Below are 27,290 nucleotides of genomic sequence, written 5' to 3' on the forward strand. Positions count from 1 at the left end.
CCATAACAGCACTAATTCCAAGGACAGGAGGAGCACAACCTTATGCGTGGAAAGGCAGAACTGTAATTACACCAGGCTCTAAAACACCAGTACACAACCTAGTGAAACAAAAAAACAAAACAAAATGCCGGCAAATACTACACACTAGCAGAATACTGCATCTTGATCACGCATGAAAAACACATGACACAACAGATATGAAGGCAAAACTGGAAAGTTACCACAAGAAGTCAGACTCGGCATGTAGCAATACTAGAAAAATTGAAACTTACATGCAAAATATCACAGATGCACATTTCCAAAAGCTGATATTTCAATTAATAAATTCAGAATAAAATTCTTCTTTCTACCTTGTTGTCTGCACATTTTATTTTTGTAGTCAGGCTGGTCTAGTGTCTATTTTCTGTTTTTCCTGTTTTTGCAGTATCCCCTGTCTGTTTGACATTTCTTATGTCTTGTCCACCATTGATCTTCCATCTGGGTCCCTACTGGTCCCGTCCAGCATCTCCATTCTGTGTGTCCCTGTCCCATCTGCCCTCTTAGTGTCTCTGTCCTCCCATTGCATTCCGCATCTTCCCCCTGTGTCTCTCTGTGTTGCTCTTTCCTGCATTTCATCCTGTTTGTCTCTCCCCACCCTACCTCATTGTGTCCAGCATTGCCCCTGTGTGTCCCTTTCCCTATGCTTTCTCCATGCCCTGCATCTCTTCGGTTTCCCTGACCTTCCTCTATCTTTCCTTCCTCCTGCACTCCTACTGTGGGGTCTGAATGCCTTCCAGTATCGCTCTCTCTTGGGTCTCCAATATATCTCCCACTTTCTTCCATTCTGTCAATTCTCACTCTCCCCCCCCCCCCCATCTACCTTCTTATTCTCAGACGAGGAGGAGCGGAGCGGAGGGCTGCTTCCTGCCCTTGGCTGTTTCACACCAGCATCCTGCGCGAGAATAAAGAAAAGCTTGATCGCTGAGGGTAGCAACACTGCAGCGATTAAGGCAGGCTGCCTCGATCTTCCCAGTGAAGACTCCCACCCGCGCGGAACAGGAAGTTGCATCAGAAGAGGGCGGGAGGCATCACTGGAAAGATCGAGGCAGCCTGCCTTAATCGCTGCTGCGCTGCAGTGTCGCTACTGACAGCGATCAAGGCAAATTAGCAGCACCATCGATTCGATCGGACGACCGACTACAGATGCCCGCACCTGAAGCCTACTACAGAGCCTGGAGATCGCGAGGGGACACACACACACACACCGATCGCTGCAGTAAGAGCTGGTAGGCTGGGTTTTAGTTGCTGCAATGCTGCTGGACATTTGGAGCAAGAGGCAGACGGGGGGAGGGTTGGGGGCTCAGCACACAAGGTAAGGGAGCTATGTATCTGGCAGCACTTTATGAAGTCCACTGCAGTGCCCTCTAGGGTGCCTGATTGTGACCTGGCATGTGAGGGGGACCAGTGCACTATGAATGCTGGCTTCTCCCACAACCAAAGGGCTTCTCGTTTCTGAGATGGGCATCCTTAGCTTCCATTATCGCCAAAAATCAGAAACGACCAAGTCAAAGGATGACCATCTCTAGGGACGACCTAAATGTTAAGATTTAGTGTCCTCGAAGTATTATCTAAACAAAAGATGGATGCCCATCTCGTTTCGATAATATGGGTTTACCCGCCCCTTCGCTGGGATGTCCTGCGAGGACATCCTCAGGTAAACTTGGGCACCCTTTCGATTATACCCCTCTTTGAGATCTATAAGTGTTACAACAACAGATGATAAGCAAAGATACAAGTACTGTACATTGTGTTATAAGAGACGTTTGAAGTAAACTTAATAAGAAAAATTCACTATAGCTGTATTGCAATTAAAGCGTGGGGTACAAATGTAACTAAAAATATATATATATATATTGGAAATGACTAGTCTACACACTGAAAACAAATTTAGGTTAGCCCTGCCAGTTTTTGGAAATCATTTTGACTTATGGAAGGCATACATTTCTGTAAGGAATTTCCTTTGAACCCTGTTCAGAGATTCATGAGTATTTGAAAAATAAGTGGTGAATTAATACAATGATTGTAATATGCCAGTAAGATAAGTAAGGAACCACCATCAATAACGCAGACCAATAAAAGATGGGTGAGGAAAAAGAGAAACTATCACAGCAAAATTTGAGAGATTATAAACTGAGACTGGTTGCTTCAATACCTGTGGGTATCTATAGATCCCGGTGAGTCTGAGAACTGCATGTGATGCCAATGAAGGGAGTCTTTCAATGAAACCTGCAACGTGGCTCTTCGGATAACATGTATAGCCAGGCACTATTTCTTCTTCTCCTGATAATATGATTAGAACACCACACAGTGAAAACGAAGCATCAGAGCAGGAGTCAATGACATGGAAACCCAGGGTGATATTAGGTAAGATTTCTGCATTTTGGTTGATCTCCTCAATGGCAAACTGAAAGATCAAGATATGTCGAAGGTATTGGTTGGATTCCTCCCTGTGAACAAGCAAAACACATCTTTAGATGCATAAACTATACATAAACGATACAACTGTAGTATTTCATCATACCTTATACTATGACTTTACCTTGTTGAGAAGACTGGATGAGCCATACAGGTCTTTATCTGTAGTCATCTACTATGTTACTATCCAGCTTATTTTCAAAAGAGAAAGACGCCCATATTTCGACCCAAATCGGGAGATGGGCGTCTTTCTCCTGTGGGCGAACAAATCGGTATAATCGAAAGCCGATTTTGGTCGTCTTCAACTGCACTCCGTTGCGGGAACGAACAAAGTTGATGGGGGCATGTCAGAAGTGTGGTGAAGGTGGCACTGGGGCGTGGTTATCGGCTGAGGAGAGATGGATGCTTTGGCCGATAATCGAAAACAAAAAGGCGGTTTCAGCGCGATTTAGGGTCACTTTTTTTGGACTCTCTTTTTCCACGAACAATCCCCAAAAAAGTGCCCCAACTGACCAGATGACCACCGGAGGGAATCGAGGATCACCTCCCCTGACTTCTCCAGTGGTCACTAACCTCCTTCCACCAAAAAAACCCCACTTTTTTCCCAGCCTCTATGCCAGCCTCAAATGCCATATCCACCTCCATGGCAGCAGAATGTGTTCTATCTTCTGACAGCCTTTCCCTGGTTCTGATGTGGCTCTCGCGTGAGTGTGACACCTTTTCTGTTATGCCCACTGCAGAGTCACATCAGCAATGCATTGTGGTTGGTGTAGGGTATTGGGATCCGTGATTCCACTAGCTTGTGGTAAACGCTCACGATGTTGGTAGTTGGTAGGCTCTACTCCCATCGTGCTTTTCCCCCTGCGCACTGGCTCAGAGTGTGCCCTGGTTTGTTTCCGGTAGTCCATGAGGTAGTGGCCATTTTTGAAAGACAGTTTTAGCTGCCTTTCATGTGTTAGCCACGTTACAGAACTTAGTTCTTATCTTGAATGTTGCTGAAAAAGGGCATTGTACAGCATTCTGCCAGCTCTGACCTTCTGCTAATCTCAGTACCAGGGAGACTCTTTGCCAGTGGGGCACAACCTCTGATCTGCAGTTAACTGTGAGTAAAGGTGCTTATTCCAATAAAAGACGTTTTCAGAGAGATTAGTCTTCAGGTGTCAACTGGTGTGCCAAGGTTCTACAGCAGCAACAAGTCCTAGAGGCCTGCGTGCATGCAGGTCCCTGGAGCACTTTTAGTGGGTACCGCAGTGCACTTCAGGCATGTGGACCCAGGCCCATCCCCTTACCTGTAACACTTTTGCTGGTATATGGGAGGCCTCCAAAACCCACTGTACCCACATGTAGATGTATCCTTCACCCCTAAGAGCTATGGTAGTGTTGTACATTTGTGGGTAGTAGGGTTTGGGGGAGGGGGGTTGGGGGCTCAGCACCCGTGGTAAGGGAGCTATGCATGTGGGAGGTTTTTCTGAAGTGCACCGCACTGACCTCTAGGGTGCCCATTTGGTGTCCTGGTGTGTCAGGGGGGCCAGTGTACTACGAATCCTGGCCCCTCCCACGACCAAATGGCTTGGATTAGGACGTTCTTGAGCTGGCCGTTTTTAATTTCCATTATTGCAAAACAAAAACAAATGCCCAGCTCAGAAACGACTACAATCCATAGCATTTGGTCCGTACAAACCGTATTTTCGAAACGAAAAATGGATGTCCATTTTTTTCGAAAATGCGGTCTGTCCTGCCTCTTCACGTACCCGTTTTCGGACATAGACGCCCATGGAGATGGGCGTTCGCGTTCGATTATGCTCCTCCACGCAACTTTATACTAATTCACACTAATCCAACTCCTACTTTTCAACTACCAAACTATACCCAGCAATTCTGCCACTGAATCTTAGCTATACCATGGAAGACCATATGTATGGAACTGAGATTCTCCAAGGATCTGCTAAAACATATTAATTCTGAAGTGCTTAACCTCTTGATATTTGTTTTATTATAACTCATATGTAAACATACATTCAATCCTTACTTGCAGTAATGCTTTTTATTTCCATGAAGGACTATAATCTAGTCTTCCTTTGACCACTCGCTGCTCCATTGCCTTCGGTATAATATCAGGTATCAGGCAGTTTTGGGACTTGGGGTTTAGAAGCAGGGCTGCATCTCATGAAAGCTTAAAGTCAAAATCAGCCCGAGTATACCAATTTGATTGAAAGTGCATGGAGCTATACCTAGAAGAATGATCTGATTATGAAATATAGAAAGGACAATGGTTTACAATGACTTGAGAGAACAGGTATGAAACATGAGGTAGAGATTTAGGAATCAATTTTAAAAATTCATTTTTCAGTAGTTGGGCAACATCTGTGCATGAATGGAATGATGTAATGTCCTGACAGGAGTAAAGGAATGTGCACTGACGTGCTGGCTTGTCCCTTTCTGGTAGATGAATACACAAGTGGAATTTTGGAAGAGTGTAGTAAGAGTTTTCAAGATTTTTAAAAATGCTATGTGTATGTTTAAAACATTCTAGGGACAGACATTTGCTCCAGCACTCAACACAGGTGAGATTTCTGCCACTTGAGAGCCTGATAAACCTTTAGGTGCTTCTGAAACAGATTTTCATTCAGGCAACTTTAGCAAGGTAAATACATTCTTAAAAGGGTAAATGGCTTACGATTATCCTTTCTCTGCAACTCTTCTGGCTATCATTATGTAAAGAACATGAAATAGCTGACATAGCAATGTGATATATGGATTTGTGCTTTAATATCTTTAGTACAGACTATACCCATATCCTGGTTATACCATATGAGGTATACCACACCTTGGAGCAAAGAAAGCCAAGGTTAATGATTTCCTATAATGATCTAAACAGTGGCTATTTACTTTTTAAAAAGTTCTTATGACATCTTATTTCTTGCTTAAATTGTGTTTAGCTATTTGATATATTGCTATTATTAAGTACTAATCAGTGATTCACTAACAGAGAAGTTGAATAGTTTATCAAGGCTCAAGGAAGATTTATTTCTGAGGCAGCTCCCACCTTGCAAAATTATCTCCCAGCAGATGCTGTCTTCTGTTAGAAATATATCATTTGGATAAGTACATATGGTTTATCTTTGCATGAATCCTAAAAGTGGGGGTGTGGGCTTGAAGCTAATATATACTTTGATCCCTACTGATTTGAAGAGGCTGTTGGGAGACAACGGTCATTACCAGCAGTTGCATTTTCTACATTGCCTATAAAAGATCAAGGCCATGAAGTTGGTAACTTCATAGGCAGAAGTCAGACCCTGCTCTGTTGAATAGTTTTCAACAAGATGTTACAGAAAATGTTAGAATATATGCTTATTTCTAAAAGATTAAAATGCTGTTCTTTAAAGCAGCTTTTAATGAAGAGAAAAGTTAATATAGGTCTGTTGAATGTTGGTGATCCAATGACTGTAGGAGTCTACTTTGTAAAGTGTGTATTGTCTAGGTAGATTTGTGTGTGTTGTCATGTATAATTGTGTAAGTTTGTACTTTGTTTCAGATGACTCAATCAGTGGTTTAGAAGTCTCTACGAAAAAAGGTAAATGAATACTTACACTGTGCAGGATTCAGCTGTATTGATATTTGTAAAGCTAAAAGGTTTGTTCAATAAACGGTTACTGGTTGCAGTTATTCCACCCAAGATCAGATCAACTTCCTTTGAGCTGCCCGTATCATAACTTGTGAAACTGAAGGTTGCCTGGCATCGGGTAACTAATGCATAAGCCATCATCATGACCTCACTCAATCCTAGAAATAAGGGAAATAAAATCATTCTCTCTATAAAAAGTCTTCTGTACCAGCTCTAGTTTTACCTGTATCACAGTTTCGTCATAGCTTTGCCTTGACACACGGTCATCCTGTAGTGAGGGCAGAAGGAATACAGAGCTTCGCCTTAAAATAATGTGCTCTTCTGCTGTCTCCCTTGACTCCAGGGATTTGTTGCTTGATCCGAACGGACATCTATTTCAGGAAACTGCTATTAGTGTTTTGTCCTTGATCCGTGCTGCACTCTAATTGCAGGCCACATAGAAATAATAGAGATAGCGATGATGACACTTTGATCCTTCTCTCCTGTGGACTGTTTTAAGATAGACTGATATAATTTTCCATTTTAGCAAATTCGATAAAGGGAAACATCAACTTCTAAACACGTCTTTGCTCTCCTTCTCCCCTCCCTCATTTACATTCAGTCACCTCTGACACTTCTACTTTTACAAACAGCTCCATTTCTCAGTAACAATTTAATCATTTATTTTTTTCATATATCTAGCGCACAACTCAAAAGGAGGCATGGCCAGGGCAGGAGCATGGGTGGGTTAGGGGTGTTGCCGAAATTTATGTGCAGTGTTTTGCACCTAACATTTTTTAGTTGGATGGAGGCATAAATCCTTGCACTTAGTTTACTGTGGTAATCCACGCTAACAACTGTGCTATAAAGGTCATTGAGTGCTGAGCGAGCTTTGTAAAATTAGCATTTGGGGCCCGGTTCTATATATGGGGCCTAAAATTAACGCGCATTAGGCAATTACACCTAAGCATAATCTGATTTATTTGTAGTATTCAGAATACTCTTTGGCATAGCTTATGACACTAAATGAAGAAGCATCAATGTATACCAATGTAAAGCTGGTATAAATCCCTGCGCATAGATTTATGCGCACTGGCCCATATTTTATAAGAACGTGCTTAGATTTTGGAACACCCATGGAATGCCCATTTCCACAACCCATAAAAATACCTCTTTTTCCCCAAATTTAGTACTCATTATTGCTTGTTAAGAGCTGTTAGCAATACTTAACAACTTGTTAAAACAATTAATCTTCATGCCTAGTTATCAAATACGCCTAGATTTATGCACAGAATCATGTATAACTCTAAGCGCTCTATATAGAATCCAGCAGTTAGCACGAGTCATTCCCGTATGTAACGTTGGGTGCCATTTACTGAATCTGCCCCAAAATGTGTAACTTGGAAGGTGCAAGTATAGGCAGTGTTGCCATAGAAATGGATGGGGCTGGTGAGCGGAGCAACACCCTGGGGCTGAATATTTCTTTCAAAGGCACTGAGAGTGAAGCAAAGTAGCATCAACTGTGTTATAAAGAGATGTATAGGCTAATATTCTAATGATTTATATGAGTAATCAGTGCATACGTTTAAGTATTCTTTACATAATTACCACCATATATACTAATACTAATGTATAATAATACATACTAATAACACATGCATTATGGAGACAATTTTATAAAGGGCATTAAAAATTAGGAGGCCAATGTTCATTCCACAGTAGGCAGGCTGGTTTAGTCCCATGGTTGGCACATAGCCTGGATATTCAGGGATCCTTTTACCATGGTGCAGGAAAAAGGGCCCTTTGCTAGCTGCTGGTGACATTTTTCCTGTGTTCCAGAGCCCTTTTTACTGCAGTGGGTAAAAACCCCCCAGACAAACTCTTACTGCATGGCTATGTGGTGGAGAGCCCTTACTGCCACCCATTGTGTTGGCGACAAGGGCTTCCATGGTAACCTGGCGGTAACCACCTAGTTACCACCACGCAAGCAATTTCCGGGGTTTTTCTTTTTCCCCTGGAAATGGTGCATGCTCGGGGTTGAACTACCACCAGTGGCAGCTCTGGGCCAGTGGTGATTTAGAAATCGGTAAGCTCTTTAGAAGAGCCCCTCAATGCTTGGCCATTTCTGGTGACTGGCAGAATTTGTCTGCTCAACTTAGCCGGCAAAGCGCTGAATATTTGTGGCTTGCTGGCTATATCGTGTGATACCGCCAATTACATCCTGTGCGCTAAGCGGGTATATTAGTGTTTAGCTGGCTTAATGCTATAACCGTCCGGAGCCGTTGCTGTCCAGTTAAATAGTGCTGAACATTAGCAGGTAGATACTCAAAACCTGTGCACTAAGACAGTATTCTATAAAGGCATCTGGGCACCCAAATTCTGTAATAGAATATAGATTAAATTGACATTTGGGCATCAAATTTAGATGTCAAAATGTAGGTGTCCAACTTCACCCACACTTACCCCAATTAAAATGTAGTTGTAAATTTTGATGCCTAGATGTTGTCACATAGACAAACAACATGCCACATTCTATAAATTGTACTTGTGTGTCACCCACCCATGTCCCTTCCATACCCCACCCATGCCCCTTACATGCCCCTCCCTTACGCAATCATGCCCGTCCTGTGCCCCACCTTCAACCCATCACATGTCCCTCTCATGCCCCACCCGAAGCCCACCAATGCTCCACCTCTAACCCACCCATGCCCTACCTATAACCCACCCATTCCCCTCTCATACCCCACCCATGCCCTTCCTATGCTCAAACCTTTAACCCATTCATTCCCTTTTCATGCCCCACCTGTAAACCACCCATGCCCCTCTTATAACCCACCCATTCCCATCCTATGCTCCATCTAGAACCCATCCATGTCCTTCTCATGTCCTAGTTATAGCTCACGTATGTCCCTCCATGACCCATCCATGCCTCTCACATGCCACTCCTATACCCCTCCCACACCCCTCACATGCCCCACCCATAGGCACATCCTCTTTGAGTTGCATGCTAAAGATCGTAGGCACTATAGATTAACTACCAAATGAACTGTTGTTTACTCCCATTTTAGCACCTAAGGTATGGCACTTGATTGGAACATAACTTGTGGAAGAAAGGGGTGTATAACTTTTTAAAATACTAGCTTAAGCACACAAATGTGTACACCTATATGCAGGGCTTTTTTTGAGGTGGTACTTGGGGGTACTGAGTACCGGCACCTTTTCCATTGTCTGCTAAAATTGACCCATGGACCTCAAGTTTTAATGAAAGAGCTCAGGTTGTACACACCAATTCTGCCTGGTCATAGATTCTGTGACTGGTTGCAGGGGGCCTGGCTGTTGTGGGGTGGGTCCCTCAGTGATCACCCCACCCCTGAAGGGTGGCCTGGCATTTGAGTACCAGCACCTTTTTTGCTAGAAAAAGCACACTGCTCTTTAGGATTCCAGAATCTTGCTATTCTTTGGGGTTGTACATGGAATGTTGCTACTCTTTCAGATTCTGCATGGAATCTTGTCACTCTTCAGGATTCCAGAACCTTGCTGTTCTTTGGGGTTCTACATGAAATGTTGCTACTTTGAGATTCGGCATGGAATCTTGTCACTCTAGGATTCCAGAATCTTGCTATTCTTCGGGGTTCTACATGGAATGTTGCTACCCTTTGAAATTGTGCATGGAATCTTGTCACTCTTTAGAAGGGCTTTCTTTGAGGGGGTACTTGGGGGTACCGGCACCTTTTCCATTGTCTGCTAAAATTGACCCATGGACCCTAAGTTTTAATGAAAGAGTTCAGGTCCTACACACCAATTCTGCCTTGTCATAGATTATGTGACTGGTTGCATGAGGCCTGGCTATTGTGGGGTGGGTCTCTCAGTAATCACCCCACCCCTGAAGGGTGCCCTGGCATTTGAGTACCTGCACCTTTTTCGCTAGAAAAAATGCGCTGCCTATATGTATATGTCCATATGCTGCAGTTCAAAGTTAAATAGATAAAAAGAGACTCTTTCCTTCCTTTTCTGTGTCAGGAAAGCCCTTCCTGTGATGTCTGTAGGCTGGTTGAGAATACAGAGGAGAGAGAGTGGTAGCTGTCAGGCACTGTTCCTACTATGCGGAGCAGCAGTTTCTCTACCTACAGTTGTACCAGAGGCTTGGTGACCCCAGCATAACATCCCCTATCTTCCCCCAAAACACCACTACAAGTGGTGATGAAGTTTTTATTGTAGATGGAAGGATCCAACACACATCTCCAACCTCTCACAAAAAGAACAAAGTCTCAGCAGCCCCAACTTAATATCACCCAATCCCACAAAAACATCATGATCAGCTCATGAAGGAGAGTCAAGGCTGCATTGACAGAAACATATCAGATTAATTCCCGAGGGTGCCTGTGTCCAGGAGCAGAAGCTGCGGCAGTGGTAGTTGAAGGAGAAATGTTTACTGCCCAAGAAGGAGCCAGAGAAGGTGCTAAACAGTTTCCCTTGCATGTGCCTCCTACCTTCTCCTTGAAGCTTTTGCACCTGATTGTGGCTTCCTGTCCCCAGCAAGACACAAAATAATTTGCAAAACTTCTTCCTTTAGGTTTGGCCATTGGTGTTCACAGCCGGTAGGAATTCAACAAATATATAAAATGTTATTTTTGTGCATTGTGTCTTGTACAATTTGTCACTTTATTAAATTAATTTCTATGCATCTTGCAGATTGGCAACAGCAAGATAGACAAGAACACCTAAGAGGTATTTTGTTAAGTTGGGCTAGTGTTTTTAGCTCATGATAAAAATCAGCTGGCACTAAATGCTAAGATGCCATTAGGAATATAATGGCCGTCTCAGCATTCATCACCAGTACTCTGTCTGTTTCAAATGTCTCTTGTCCCTCCCCTTCTTCACTTTTGCCCATTGAGCCAGTCCCCTCCTTTGGCCATCATTCACACTTCCATCTTTAACTCAGATATCTCAGATTATATCCTCTATGTGGTTTCCTACTTGCAAGATGGATCCTTTATCTTCCAGTTGACTCCGCATTCCCAGACATGGCCTCACTTCTTAGCTTTTACATATGATTCATCAAAGTCTTTCTATGGGCAGTGTTCATTTTTGATAGAAACAGGCAGTTATTAGGCCACTTTTGAAAAAACTTACTATGGATCCCTCTCTTTCTGGGAACTACCATCTGGTATCATATCTGTGTATCATTTCTAAGATAGCTTAGAAAATAGTTTTTAGCTAAGAACATAGGAATAGCCATAATGGGTCAGAGTAATGGTCTATCTTGCCCAGTATCCTGTTTCCAACAGTGGCCAATCCATGTCACAAGTACCTGGCAGAAACCCAAATCGTGGCAACATTCCATGTAGAACCCCAAAGAATAGCAAGATTCTGGAATCCTAAAGAGTTACAAGATTCCATGCACAATCTCAGAGTAGCAACATTCCATACTACAAATCCTAGGGCAAGCAATTGCTTCTGCACCGTGTCACCCAGCTTTCTGCACGTCATCCTTGTCAAACTAGTTTTAGAACACATCATAGTACTGAGCCCACTATAGCAATTCTCCTAGGTGAACTACACTCTTCTTTGGATGCAGGTCTCATCACCCTCCAGCTCCCTTTGGACCTGTCCTCAGCATTTCATTTGTCTAACATGCTCTCTTACTCTGAATTCTGAAGGCCCTAGATCTTGTGGGCACAGCTTCATCTTGGTTTTCTTCCAATCTTGTTGATCACCTACTACCTCATCTGATGCAATTCCTCTTCAGTGTGGCATGCTGCAGGGTTTGGTCTTGTGTGCATTTCTTTTCAATATATTTCTTAACTGCTTGGTCACTGTAATTTAGGATTTTAATATAAAGGTTTTTATTATTTATGCAGATGACATACTACTCATATTTCTGGCAGACCAATGTTTTACTGTTTAAAGTGTTATATAAGATGTAAATTTGTGCCCTGGCTGTTTTTCACACTATCACGCTCGTTGAATGGCAATTGAGATACAAGAGTCATTAGTTGCCACCAATCTATATACAGATCAGTATATAAATTTTGAGTTTGAAATCATTTGAAAATTCTTCACTTGTTTCCACTGATATTTTGCTATGTTCCAATGATACATTACGAACAACATATCAGTTTTAGGTATACATTAATTTGGTAATTAAGGTTCAACGATTTTTATTGATGACAAACGAATATACCAGACACAGTTATATGATCAAATACAATCGTAGCAATAACACATAAGTACAGGCCACTTTTAACAACTATCATCAATATTTCATATATACCAAGCTATCTCACATCCCCAACTCCCCATCCCCCTTTGTAGTCCCCCACTAACACTGAAGCACCTATGTGCTATGCATTCCAGGGACTCTGATAGCCCCCCCGGAAACCCACAACACTGCACCGGTTTGAGTCGTATACCCATTCCAGCACAACAGATGCCAAATGAGAACTACCGCCCTCTAACTGATAGCAGTTTTATCCCCCTTCCCCCTCCCTACCCTCCCTACCATTCCTTCATCTTTGTTAGTGAATAATACAATCTTCGTTATACATATATATGTGCCAATAAGAGAAATACTTGAGACCCACATGGAATTGCTTGGACTAGGCTTTACCATCAGCTTGCTATAGTCCTCCTCAGATCCTCCTCCCCCCCCTCTGGGTACACGAGGTCCAGTCATCTTGGGAGAGATCTTGAGTCCACAAGTTCCATGCTGCCTCTACCTGCTGTAAACCGAATGACACTCCTCCTGGTTCTCCTCCCTCCTCCCATACCCCTTTCCCCTTTAGCATTACCTCCCTCCAGCCCCTCCATTCATTCCACATTCATCCCAACTCATTCAGCACTTGACGTCTAGCTCTAGAAGCTATAATGTTTAAATATGCTTTCCACATTTTAGTAAACTGTTGCTGCCTCTTTGGCGTGTGTCGAGCACCTTTCGCCTCCCACAGCATGAGCTCATGCAATTTATTTCTCCAATACCAGTATGATGGCGGTATGTCCTTAATCCAGTGATTCAATATGCACTTCTTCCCCAGAATGCAAGATTTACTTAGAAACAGTTTTTCTTCCCCTGTCCCCACTGCCCACACCACTGGGGAACTAAACATTATACGTTCAAATGTGAACTGTATCCTACACCCCAGAATCCCGGAAACAAACCAGACGAGAGCCGTCCAGAACCCCCGTATGAGCCGACACTGCCACATCCCATGCGCCAAAGAAGGCATGCCCACTCCACACTTCCGGCACTTATTCGCTTCCACCACCCCATGCATGCCATGCTTGTGTACCCGAGAAATATGCCCTGTGTATGGATCTAAAATGGCATTCCTGCAGCTCTGCACTAAGCACTACTCCTGTTATCCTTTTAAGTGCAGCCATAACCTTCCCTTCTGCTATTGTGCCCCCCGCTTCTTGCTCCCATTTCCCCACTACTTCAGCAATGTCTTTCCTAGGTTTGAACCCTCTCAATGCCTTATGGAACCAAGATATTGACGTTTGTCCCACTGCGTCTCCCCTGAGAAATTCTCGTATCCTCCCCCCAAATGTCAGAGCAAGTGCAGACCGAGGCAATTCCCTAATGTAATGTGCCAGTTGCAAGTATGCCAGTCTTGTCATTGGTCCTCCCGCACATCTCCTTTCAAAGTCCCCATAAGACAATATCGACCCATCTGTCTGAAGGAAATTCTCCAAAAACGTCAACCCCTGTCTCTCCAAGTCCCGGAAAACTCGATTCTCCCTCCCCGCAGGAAACTCTACATTCCCCACGATCGATAATAGTACGCTAGCCTCCGGGTCCTGCCCCCAGTAACCGAGTAGAACCTTCCAAATTTGATGCAGGGGTTGCAAGAGCACACTATCTTTTATCGGAGTTGGTATTCCCCCTCTTTTCAAGTGTAGCAAGCAGTTTAGAGACCAAGGTCGGAAATATGCATGTTCCCACCCCAGTATCCAGTCTCTCAAATGTCTTATCAAGCAAGCTTGGTTATAATCTTTCAAATCAGGCATGCCCAGTCCACCTTTACATTGTGTCCCATATACATGTTTCCATCTTATTTTCATTTTTTTCCCCGCCCAGCAAAACCACGCTACATACCTTTGTAGAGTGTTCAGATCTTTAACCAGCATTCTAATAGGGAGAATCTGCAGCATGTATAGCTACTACTACTACTACTATTACTATTTAGCATTTCTATAGCGCTACAAGGCATACGCAGCGCTGCACAAACATAGAAGAAAGACAGTCCCTGCTCAAAGAGCTTACAATCTAATAGACAAAAAATAAATAACGTAAGCAAATCAAATTAATTAATGTGAACGGGAAGAAAGAGAGGAGGGTAGGTGGAGGCGAGTGGTTACAAGTGGTTACGAGTCAAAAGACATTTCAGGAATATAACCATTCGGTATAAATGCACTCTGCCCATAAATGACAGGGGCAAGGACACCCATGCTGCCAGTTGTGTTTTAGATTCCCTGAGCAATGGAGGGACATTAGCACTATACAATTGTGCTGGGTCCATCGACATTTGCACCCCCAAATATTTAAATACCTCAGTTGCATGACACAACGGGGACTGATTCCAAACCTCTCGTCCTACCCCTTCACTAGCTAAAGCCTCCAATTTCTCTAGGTTCAGCTTGAACCCCGAGAAGTCCCCGTATTCCCGGAGGCTTTCCATCAACAGGGTCAATGATCTCTGGGGATCTGTGACCAGCACCCGCAAATCATCTGCGAATGCTGCAGTTTTGAATTCCTGGTCCTGTATGCACACGCCCTTTATGTCTATATTGCTACCTATTTCCCGCAATAGCGGGTCCAGGGTCAGCACAAATAAAAGCGGTGAAAGCGGGCAGCCTTGTCGGATTCCCCTACCTATGTTAAACCATTCGGAGCATAATCCATTTACATGAACTCTCGCCACAGGGCCATTATATAAAGTCTGTATTGCCTTCACAAAGAACCCCTTTATACCATAAGCCTTTAGTGTCTCAAGCATGAAGCCCCAATCCACCATATTATCAAAACAAAAGATGGCTGGCCATTTTGTTTCGATAATACGGTTCGTGAGACCTCTTTACGGCGCCGGCCTTAGAGATGACTGCCCGTATAGATGGCCGGCACCGTTCGATTATGCCCCTCCATATGGCTTACTAAAAGGGGCCCTAAATGATTACAGGCAGAGAATGTTTTACCCAGAGGTTGCCCACTTATTGAATATGCTTCCATAAAATTACGTAGAGTGAATAATTACTTACAGTTTCAAAGACAGCAGAAAGCTTTCTTTTAATTGAAGATTGCGAGAGAAATGGTGATTTAGTCATGCCAGAATAATTTTACTGTTTTGAGCAGTTCTTAATTATAGTCTAAGATGTCTATTCCTTTTAGCCATTTTTGATTATTATGGTCTAGATTCTACATATGGCACCTAAAGAACCCAAGTGGAATAAATTTCTGCCTAAGCATATTATACAAGGTGCAGATAAAATTATATATGGTATATAGAATATGCCTAAGCGGTTTATAGAATATGCTTAGAGGCTATTCCTCCACCTAAATCTAAGTGCTTCTATTTACATCAAGTAAACCTTGGAATAAAGTTGTGCATGTAGATTTTAGCATAGAGAAGGCGTATTCTGTAACACTGCATGTAACGTTTTGGAACACTCATGACACGCACATTCCCTACCTATAGCCACGCCCCTTCTTGGATGCACACATTCAAATTTAGGTTCATTAATTTACAGAATACTCCTAGCGAGTTATGTGCATAAATTCTAATTGCTTGTTAAATGTATTTATCAGTGTGGATTGGCATGTTAAGAAATGAAAATTAATTAACCTATGCACGTAAATACAGAAATAAATATTGGGCCAGTTAGACTGTTTTGGAGCATGGTAATATCTGTATAGGGGATGAAAATTTATGAATAAAGAAATCATAAGCATAACAGTGTGAGCACTAGGGGGCAGTAGTGAGCCTCTTAACCAGAGGAGAAATGACACAACCTCCCAAAAACCCACAAGACCCACCCACTGAGATACCACAAAATAAATAAATAATAATAATTAAAATAGATAAATATATTTATATTTATATTTATTTATATTGACGCACACACAACTTACGCCTATGTTTACTAAGGGGTGCTATGGGCATGCTAGCGGTTTTAGCATGCATAAATGGATTACGTGTGTTAAACGCTAATGCGCCCATAGAAATGTATAGGTATGTTAGCGTTTAACATATATAAACTTTGCAGACATGTTAAAATCGCTAGCACACCTTAGTAAACATACCCCCAAGTAACATGGGAAAGTAGAAGAAGAAAATAAAACAAGGCAAGCGAAATGCATTATTATGGCAGAAGCAAAAAATCATATCAGATTAGAAATAAAGTGTTAAGCAAGGCATATGCAAAGAGAAACGTCAGTGGAGCAGAAGACTTCACCAACTGGCTTCCCAGCTAGAGAAAACTATCTTCTCCCACTTTCTGCAGAAATCATACATATTTATACAGGCTAAGGGCTGGCTAAAATACCTGATCACATGACACGTTATCACGTGACTTTTCTGTTACAGGTGTCAAACTATCATACTAACTTCCCTTGCTAAATTTCTGCTGCTCCTAATCACATTCCTTTCCATTAGATAATACGTCATTTAGCGATTGTCTCTGCTTCCACTGCAAATCTCAGCAGGCAAAAGTAGAGGCTGACCAAAGACGAATCACCACTGGAGATATAATCCAACAGTCTTTTATTGATGAAAATAAAGAAAGGACCCAACACGGGCTGTGTTTCAACGCATACAAGCACCTATATCAGTGGTCAAACAATAAGCTCTAGATGGAAGCGCAGAACCTCAGCTCTGCTCATATACGTTGCAAGTGTTTGTCCATTTGTTTTTAGTGCTGATGTAGGCGCTTGTATGCGTCGTGTCAGGTCCTTTCTTTATTTTGATCAATAAAAGACTGTTGGATTATACCTCCAGTGGTGATTTGTCTTTGGTCAGCCTCTACTTTAGCCTGCTGTGTTTTGTCGTTGTAGACAGATCATCTGCTTTGCTCTTTAGTTCCTGGTATCCACTGCAAATCTCACATAACATGTTTTCCACACTTGTACACACTTTGCACTAGCCCATGGCCTTACAGGAAATATTTATCTTCCTTTCATTAATTTGCCTCAATGTTTTCAGGCTATAATGAAGGCATTCCGATTTCAAAATTCAATCACTTTCTATAACATTGAGCAGGAATACAAGATCATGATAAAGAAACCCTTCTTCATGTGGCATTTTTAGGATACTTGTTTCCCTATTAAGTGACCCCTCGTGTTCAGGTCAGGTCTGAGCAAAATAATGTAGCACTTCGGGGTGAAAATACAGCCCAGCAGTCCAGTACTGGAAGCCAGGATGGCAAATATCTCCACAGCCACCATGTATTTGCCTTTGGTGCTCAGGTATGATGGGATGAAGGACACCCAAACACTGCAGAACACCAGCATGCTGAAAGTGATAAACTGAGCCTCATTAAAACTATCCGGAACCTTCCTTACTAGGAAAGCCACAGTGAAACTAAGAAGAGCCAAAAAACCCATGTACCCAATCACACTATAAAATGCAATAGTGGACCCCTCATTGCACTGTAGAATGATCTTCCCAGTTACAGACTGTGTGTCATATTCAGGGAATGGAGGAGAGATGATCAGCCATACAGTGCATATGACAATTTCACCAGAGATGCAGAGAAGGACTAGATAGCTGGAGACCCTTGTCCCAACCCACTTTCTTAACTTGCTGCTGGGCTTGTTGGCTCTGAAGGCAATGACGACTGTGACAGTTTTTGCCAGCACAGAAGAAACGGCAATGGTAAATATCATCCCAAAAGCAGATTGCCTGAGAAGACAGGTCAATGTCCCAGGCTGACCGATGAATACCAAGGTGCAGAGAAAAGACAACATGAGGGAGATGAGGAGGATATAGCTGAGATTCCTGTTATTGGCTTTCACCACAGCTGTGTTCCGATATTTAATAAAGATTCCCAGCACTAGGGCAGTGATAATGAATAAGAGAATAGAAATAGAAGACAAAGCCACACCCAAGGGATCATCATAGGACAGGAAATCAATGACTCTTGGTAGACACTCATCCTTCTTCTCACTGGGCCACTGATCTTCTGGACACTTCATGCAGTTCTCAGCATCTAAGGAACAAAAGATTTCTTAAAGATTCATGTGTAAACATTTCAATACCAACAAATCTCAGTTTTTAAGAAGAAGGAAACAATAACTGACAGGCTATATGTACCATTCCCTTAATTCTATAAAATATTCCATACAAATGTTTGAATGCAAATTTGCTTCAGTTGTTACAGAATAAGGGCATTTGTGCAAATAAATTAGCTGACAACTGACATTACTGGCAAATAATAAGCTATTTTTGGTGTTAGGTGGGGCTAATTTGCAGTTATGTTTGTATCTATCTTCAGTCAGTATTATGTAAATTGCACAGACAAATCTAGTGCATACATCTGCAAGGGAGCATTGATGTGGAAGGGGTGTGGGAGGATCAGGTGATAGAACACTAGCATTTATGCACCCAACTGCCCACATGGTGTAAGTGCTCATGCCTAAAGGTGAGCGCATAAATGTACTTACGTATTATTCTAGAAAGGCAATTATGCCCGTAATTGCTGTTATAGAGTTTGCGCTTACATACTCTTACAGGGCATCTAAGTTTAGGTGCCCTTTTGAGAATTTACTCCCATATGGAAAGGCTTAGGGACAGGTTATGGGGAAGGTTGTACCTTATTGGACATTGAAGAGGAGAAGCAGGTTTCTGGATATGAAATAAATGGGTTATCCTATATAGTAACATAGTAGACGACGGCAGAAAAAGACCTGCACGGTCCATCCAATCTGCCCAACAAGATAACTCCTATGTGCTACTTTTTGTGTATACCTTACCTTGATTTGTATGTCTTTTTTAGGGCACAGACCCTATACATCTGCCCAGCACTAGCCCCGCCTCCCAACCACCAGCCCCTTGATTTGTATCTGTCTTTTTCAGGGCACAGACCGTATCAGTCTGCCCACCACTAGCCCCGCCTCCCAACCACCAGCCCCACCTCCCAGTACCGGCTCTGCCATCCAATCTCCGCTAAGCTCCTGAGGATCCCTTCCTTCTGAACAGGATTCCTTTATGTTTATCCCACGCATGTTTGAATTCCGTTACCGTTTTCATCTCCACCACCTCCCGCGGGAGGGTATTCCAAGCATCCACCACTCTCTCCGTGAAAAAATACTTCCTGACATTTTTCTTGAGTCTGCCCCCCTTCAATATCATTTCATGTCCTCTAGTTCTACCGCCTTCCCATCTCCAGAAAAGGTTCGTTTGCGGACTAATACCTTTTAAATATTTGAACGTCTGTATCATATCACCCCTGTTTCTCCTTTCCTCCAGGGTATACATGTTCAGGTCAGCAAGTATCTCCTCATACGTCTTGTAACGCAAATCCCATACCATTCTCGTAGCTTTTCTTTGCACTGCTTCAATTCTTTTTAAATCCTTAGCAAGATGCGGCCTCCAAAACTGAACATAATACTCCAGGTGGGGCCTCACCAACGACTTATACAGGGGCATTAAAACTTCTTTTCTTCTGCTGGTCACTCCTCTCTCTATACAGCTTAGCAACCTTCTAGTTACGGCCACCGCCTTGTCACACTATTTCATCACCTTCAGATCCTCAGATACTATCACCCCAAGATCCCTCTCCTCGTCCGTACCTATCAGACTCTCTCCGCCTAACACATACGTCTCCCGTGGATTTCTACTCCCTAAGTGCATCACTTTGCATTTCTTCACATTGAATTTTAATTGCCAAACCTTAGACCATTCTGCTAGCTTCCTCAGATCCTTTTTCATGTTTTCCACTCCCTCCCGGGTGTCCACTCTGTTACAGATCCTAGTATCATCCGAAAATAGGCAAACTTTACCTTCTAACCCTTCGGCAATGTCACTCACAAATATATTGAACAGAATCGGCCCCAGCACCGATCCCTGAGGCACTCCACTACTCACCTTTCCTTTATCCGATCGAATTCCATTAACCACCACCCTCTGGTGTCTGTCCGTCAACCAATTCCTAATCCAGTTCATCACTTCAGGTCCTATCTTCAGCCCATCCAGTTTATTTAACCGTGTCAAAAGCTTTGCTGACCCAATCAAAGAACTCAATGAGATTCGTTTGGCATGATTTCCCTTTGGTAAAACCATGTTGTCTCGGATCTTGCAACTTATTGGTTTCCAGGAAATTCACTATCCTTTCCTTCAGCATCGCTTCCATTACTTTTCCAGTGGTGGCTCTACCATTACAGAAGAAAGCAGACCTCCGCAATGGAAAAACCAAGAAAAGAACACAGCGAAGGTGACAAGATGGATGATGCCAAACAAATTCTTGGGCTTCTTGATGCGAGTGTGTGCATCACTGTTCTCAAGAACAGTGATGCTCACACTCGCATCAAGAAGCCCAAGAATTTTTTCTCAACCTTCTTAAGGTATTGTTAGTAAAATCCAGCATTTGGACGAGATTTTCCTTATGAGAACCAATAATACTTTGCCATACAGGGACTGCTGAGGCAGGCCTGAACGGCTGAAACATGACTTGTGACGAGTCCAGTTTTTTAAGAATAAACTCTTGCTGTGAACCTTTTCTGAATCCAGTAGAAGTTTGTTTGGCATCATTCATCTTGTCACCTTCGCTGTGTTCTTTTCTTGGCTCTACCATTAAGCCAACTGAGGTGGGGGCCTCAGATGGCATGTTTCACAGGGATGCATCTTGCAACTGCCACCAGCCACCCCCCTCCATCGGCTGTGGTTTGGCTTCTCCCGCTTCCTTCTTCAACCCTTATCCCCTAGTCTACCTTCTTCTTTGGTTTTCCAAAAGTTGTCATCGACAACAATTCCCATACACTGCTCTGCAACTGGCACTGGCTTTTTCTCTAAATTGTGGCCCTCCTCTCTGATGTAACTTCCTGTTTCCTCAGAGGCAGGCTGCAATACAGAGAAGAAACCAGTGCTGACGATAGGGCATTGTTTAGGAATCGCTGCCGCCACCGCCTTTTGAAAAACCAAAGGTGAAGGCATACTTGCGGAAGAGGGTTGAGGAAGGAAGAGGGGAGATGCCAGACCATGAACGGGGCTGTTTGGAAGGGCTTGCATTAGGAGGGCCAGTGGCACCATCTCATTGCTTGCTTCAGGTGACAGTTTGACTTGGGTCATACCTGTGCTCACCACCCCTATGCTCAGCTATACAAAGTCAAGACTGAAAGGCATAAAATTAGCTGGGTGATTTTTTTTTTAATAGTCTGCATGTTTGGGCCCTAAAGTGACTGACTGTGTTCAAAACTGGTTAAATGGAAGGACACAGAGGGTAGTGGTAAATGGAGCTTGCTCCGAGGGAAAAAATGTTATCAGTAGTGTACCGCAGGGATCAGTCCTTGGGCCGACTCTTTTTCTCATATTTGTGAGCAATATTGCGGATGGACTGTTTGGTAAGGTTTGTCTTTTTGTGGACAACACCAAACTCTGTAATAGGGTGGACACCCCAGAGGGTGTGGATAGCATAAGGAAGGATCTAGTGAAGCTTGAACAATGGACCAATAATTAAAAAGTAAGATTTAATTCTAAGCATTGCAAGCTCAGGCACTTGGGTTACAAAAATCCAAGACAATGGTACAGTATAGGGGGTTAAGTTCTGTGTACGAAAGCTAAGTGGTCGTAGCCAGGAAGCTCCTTTTAGTTCATGAACTGATAGGTGTATAACTGATAGTTGTATAATAGTTATGGAACGCATTACCACTTAACTTAAAAACTATTCATGAACTTAGAAATTTTCGTAAATCTCTGAAGACTCACCTCTTCAACAAGGCATACCAGAAAGATCAACAATTGTAATGTAACACATCTCCACTTACCCATAATCAGAACTGGTTTTCTTTCCTCTTATATCTGCTTGTCTAAAATTTCTATTATGTCTTCCACGTTCTATCTGTAACAATAATTATCTTCCATTCTATTACCTACCAATAATGATACATTGTAGGCCACATTGAGCCTGCAAATAGATGGGAAAATGTGGGATACAAATGAAATAAATAAATAAATAAATTTACCTTAACTGTAGGTATTTCATATCTACATATATAAACCACGGTGATGAGTTTTGTCTACCTGTGGTATTAGAATACTCCCCTTCAGAGCAGGGGACACAGTCAAAGCAGCAGACCGGCTTCTCACGATCAATAACTTTCCTATATCCAGGTTCACAGCTCTCAGTGCACACAGAGCGGAGGACCTGAGGAGAGGAAGAAATACAGAAATAGAGTCATATTCCTCAATCAGCAGTTGCCTCTCTTTTTCCAGTGCTTCTGATGTACTAATGACAACTCAGTAACTTTCCTACAGTAAATAGAGCATTTCTGAGCTACCACACAGCAGCTACATGAGAACTAATATAAAGGCAGATTTTATACTGGGAAGTTTTTCAACAAAGGCCTGTGATATTTATTCTATAATTACAAGAACATGTGCTTGCAAACTTAGTCAAGTCCTTTTCTTTCTCTGCTCTGTTTCCATATTATTAACCCTACTATAAACAGAATAGATAGTGTCAGGCCTGGTTTGAGGGAGTTTTCCATCGGATGGCTGTAAGGTTCACAAAGAGTTGCTTGTCCTTTGGAGCTGAGGGCTTGAAACTTCCGACATGGATCCAGGCGGTTGTCAAATTAGGGAAATGAAAATACTGTATGATATCATAATGATTTGGAGCATGTCCTTTCTCATCAAAGAAGATCTCATGTCCATCTGGGGCTTTAAAGTGGACCTCTTTAAGGTACTGGTTGAGCTAGAAAGATAATGCATAGTTAGAATATTGTTTTTCTTGTTTGCTTAAGTATAAATCCTCTATATTTTGTCAAAAACATGCGATTGAACTGGTGAGTCCTCTAAGAGTGTAAAATGCTGCGCTGTTCATCTACTGATTATTTTGTTCTCTATATTTGTTTAGAGAGAGTGTGTCATGGGCAGATAAAAGGCATAGTACCATTAACTAGGAAGAGACAATGCAGGAGCCTTTAGTGCCGCCAAAATAGGAGACATTAAGTGATTCTGTAGTAATGTTTTTCAATCACTGCCTGACAATGCAAATATTAACTCCCTTCGCCCATTTCTTAGGGCAGCTTAGTAGAATGGTGTAAGAGGGTATTCACACTAGTAGAACATGAGTGTGTCATGGGCGTGTTGCCTAGTGATGTGCATTTGTTCAGAAGCCTGTTTTAAACCTATGAGCTCCTTAGCATTTAGCACATGCTATTTCCGTTAGCACATGCTAAGCTTTAGTAAAAGGGCCCCTTAAATTTTCTAATGGTGCCCTGATGCACTATGACTTCTCAGGTACAAGAAGAGATACATTTCTTTGCCACCCTATTTGATCAACAAACTACTCCCTCTGTGACAGACCCAATCACCTCCCTAGGTAGAAGTGACTCACAGTCCAGTTATGGGGGACCTATTACTAAGCCATGTTATCACCTATGCATGCCCAATGCATGCATTTTTTTCATGTGCATTGAAAAATGATTCTGTGCGTGCCCAATACACGCATCAACCCTACTGTAGGCCATTTGTCAGCGCACCTGAATAAAAGGACCTCATAGTCGTTATTTTTTGCTGCCTACTTCAGGGTCTCAAGCTGTTATTATCAGACTTACCTAGGGATGAACAGGTGTAGAAGGCAAATATCTATCTATCTGTCTGTCTATCTATCTATCTATCATGAGAAAAAGATAGATGCATTTGTCCTGTACACCTGGTAAGTATTATGTTTGTTTCGGGGCAAAGTCATCAACATTGCACACTGTTTTGCAATATTAGGAGCTATTTCAAAATAGTGAACACTGACTTAAAATAGTCTATACTACCATGGAGAAATATTTTAGATCTCATTTCAGAACTAATATACTGTATATACTCTGAAGATAAACTGAGATAACATTTGTCCCCTAAAAAACATGGTGGGGCAAATGTTTAACTCAAATACAAACCGAGGGTTTATATTCAAGCATTCCTTCCTTCCCTCCCTACCCCATGGTGTTCAGTATTCCTCACTTCCCCTTCTTTTCTTTTCTCTTCCCTCACTCATCTGCCTGCCCCACCAAAATGTAAAGATCTCCCACTTCCTCCCTCCCTCATTCCGTACCCCTCAGCTGAGGAAGCTCCACTCCCAAATCCATTCTTAAGCCCACTAACAGGCCTACTATATCAGCTTCTGTACGTCTAGCCCCGTCTTTAGCCATTTTCAAGTCCAAACTCAAAACCCACCTCTTTACCACTGCTTTTGATTCCTAACTCACTTGCCCTGTCCTTTATCCTCACCTCTTTATTCCCTTACCCTCAATTGTTTTGTCTGTTTCCCTGTCTTATCTAGATTGTAAGCTCTTTGAGCAGGGACTGTCTTTTGTGTATGTTGTACAGCGCTGCGTATGCCTTGTAGCGCTATAGAAATACGGTTTCCTCTCTATTCCCTAAGACTATTTGCAGTTTCTCTATTTAGTTTCCATTTCTTATTCACTTTTTAGAAAATTCTTTTTTAGTCTTCATTTACAGCCAAACTGAAATATTTAATTGCAATTTTCCATATGAATAATATATATTGCTTTATATTATGCACATCAGTAATGTACATGGAGCCAAAAAAAATGACACTGTGCTTAAACTCTATTCTATAAACGGTTATCAGAGTTGGGCACTTTTTATAGAATAGTGCTTAGTACCAGGATGCACGTGCAAATTTAAATTAATTATTTTATTATTATTTATTGCATTTGTATCCCACATTTTCCCACCTCTTTGCATGCTCAGTGCCAATTAGCACCCATAATTGTGTGCTAACACCTAATTATCAGTGCTAATTGGCTCATTTTGTATTTGGAAATCAAGTGTGCACCCAACTTTATTTGTACTATTTTGGGCAACATATGCAGAATCAGGAAGTGAGCATAAATGAATTTTTCTGTAATTTAAAAAAAAAAAAACAACCCATTACAGTAGCTAGAAAAGTTGAACCTGCTGATTTTACCTGCCATGGCTTAAATTCCATTTTAAGGCTATTTCCACGTTGGGACTTGGCTGTGTACAAGTTGTGTAAAGCATAAGCCATGGCATAGATCATTTTATAAAGACTGTAAGTGAGCTCGAAATTATCCATATCAAATAGTGACGCATCAGTGATAGACAGTGTCTCTGAACTTGTGCAGTTTTCTTTGTCATTCAGTAAACCACATTCAAATGAAGGTTTCAAAAATAAGAAAGATGGGCTCAATAATTTAGAGGAGATGGTATTTTGGAGGTAATCTTTAAAACCTGGAATATCTCCTTTTGGGATAGTAAGCCTTAGGGAGCCATTCAATGCATTACACATCAAAGGTGTGATGGAAAGAGCCTTGCTCTTAATAGAAGAGGTCTCCATAGAGAAGATAAACAGTTTTGTATCAATCTTTTTATAGGAGATGAAACAGAATGTTTCTATTGTGGTTATCTTGGTAGTGTGGATAATAATAACATTGACCTTTGATTTGGAGATCTTGTTCGAAATCTGTTCACTTCTTTTCTCTAGTTCTTCAACAGAGGAAATCATAATATTTGGAATTGATTCCAAAAAATCTACACAGTCCCCACTCCTGATAATCTCCCTCTTCAGTTCTTCACAGTACGCTATTTCATTCTCATCAGTTGAGGTGAGAATTCCAACCCAACTCCATCCAAAGAGTCTGAGAAGTGGAGTCAAACCATGGAAGTGAGAATAATCACTCGGAAAACTGTGATAAAAGTTTGGGAACTCATTATGTTCATTCAGTGATGTTTCTATCAATCCATAGCTGATCTAGTATTGAAAAGGTCAAAAGATTTCATCTTTTCAGAATTTAACACTTATTTGAGAGAGATTTTGGGGATCATTTTCAAAAGAGAAAAACGTCCAAAAAGCATCATAATTCACCATTTGGATGTATTTCTTCAAAAGACATCCAAATTAGTATTTTTAAAACCTGTTTTGCAGATGTTAATGTATGCAATTCATCTGCAGTGCTTAAAATCACAAGAGGGCATGTTGGGGGCATTTCGAAGGTGGGATTACGGTGCCTAATACTTGGATGTTTTTCAGTCATAATGAAATGGAACAAAAACATTCATGATTAAAACCAGGATGTTGTGGTCTAGACAAATTATCAGATGACCACTGGAGGGAATCAGGGGTGACCCCTAATACACCCCCATTGGTCACTGACCCCTCCTACCATACAAAAATGTGAATAAAAATATGACTTATCAGCCTCTATGACAGCCGCAGATGTTAAAGGCAGGTCTATTAGAGCAGCATGCAGGTCCCTGGAGTAGTATAGTGGTCAGTCCAGTGCACAATGGGAAACCTAGATCTCCTTATCTCCCTCTACCTGTCACAATTGTTATGGAAGTAATGACCCCTCCCAAACTCACCAAAACCCTACTGTGTACCTACATATAGGTGCCCCTTCACCCATAAGGACTTTTATAGTGGTGTACAGTGGCTGACAGTGTGTTTTGGGTGGGTCTTGGAGGCTCAGGGGACAAGATAAGGGAGCAAAGGTGAGATGTGTACCTTGGAGTATTTTTATGAAGTGCCCTCTAGGGTGCTCCATTGCTCTCATGGGATGTCTGGGGGACCAGTCTACTGTAAATGGTTCCTCCTACATCCCACTAGCATGAATATCTATGTTTTGCAATTTTGGTTTTCGAAAATGGACCAAAAAATAAAATGTCCAAAGCACAAAACATTGTTCAAAACAGTATTTAAAAAAAAAAGATAGAGTTTTTCTTTTTCTAAAATGACCTCTTTTCCTATTCGAATTTTTGACTTTTGGGCAAAACGTCCAAAATCGGACTTAGATGTCACATTGAAAATGCCCCTACATAAGAGTAGCCATACTGGGTCAGACTACTGGTCTATCTAGCCCAGTATCCTGTTTTCCAAACAGTGGCTAAGCCAGGTCACAAGTACCTGGCAGAAACCCAAATCGTGGTAACAATCCAAAGAAAAGCAAGATTCTGTTTAGGAGTCAGTAAGAGTTCCAGCAGGAGCCCTCAAAGCTAGACAATACAAAACAATTTCTGACACTCTTTTTGAACATGATTTGGTATTG

The 27,290-nt window shown here is 42.1% G+C and overlaps 2 protein-coding genes across 2 annotated transcripts in view; both read right to left on the minus strand.

Moving 5' to 3' along the window:
* The window catches only part of LOC115457055 (vomeronasal type-2 receptor 26-like), a 29,606-nt gene extending 14,534 nt beyond the window's left edge, over positions 1-15,072 (minus strand). The window contains exons 1-3 of the mRNA XM_030186478.1: positions 14,664-15,072; positions 6,045-6,237; positions 2,192-2,486 (exon numbers count right to left, since the gene is read on the minus strand). Coding sequence (XP_030042338.1) covers positions 2,192-2,486; positions 6,045-6,237; positions 14,664-15,072 — 897 coding nt within the window. The remainder of the gene's footprint in view (positions 1-2,191; positions 2,487-6,044; positions 6,238-14,663) is intronic.
* A 2,282-nt stretch (positions 15,073-17,354) lies between these two features.
* Positions 17,355-27,290, minus strand: part of LOC115457056 (vomeronasal type-2 receptor 26-like) — a 29,718-nt gene continuing 19,782 nt past the window's right edge. The window contains exons 3-6 of the mRNA XM_030186479.1: positions 25,193-25,996; positions 22,733-22,960; positions 22,288-22,411; positions 17,355-18,259 (exon numbers count right to left, since the gene is read on the minus strand). Of these exons, the coding sequence (XP_030042339.1) occupies positions 17,355-18,259; positions 22,288-22,411; positions 22,733-22,960; positions 25,193-25,996 (2,061 nt within the window). The remainder of the gene's footprint in view (positions 18,260-22,287; positions 22,412-22,732; positions 22,961-25,192; positions 25,997-27,290) is intronic.

The sequence above is a fragment of the Microcaecilia unicolor genome, chromosome 14, assembly GCF_901765095.1.
Source record: "Microcaecilia unicolor chromosome 14, aMicUni1.1, whole genome shotgun sequence".
Classification (NCBI taxonomy): Eukaryota; Metazoa; Chordata; class Amphibia; order Gymnophiona; family Siphonopidae; genus Microcaecilia; species Microcaecilia unicolor.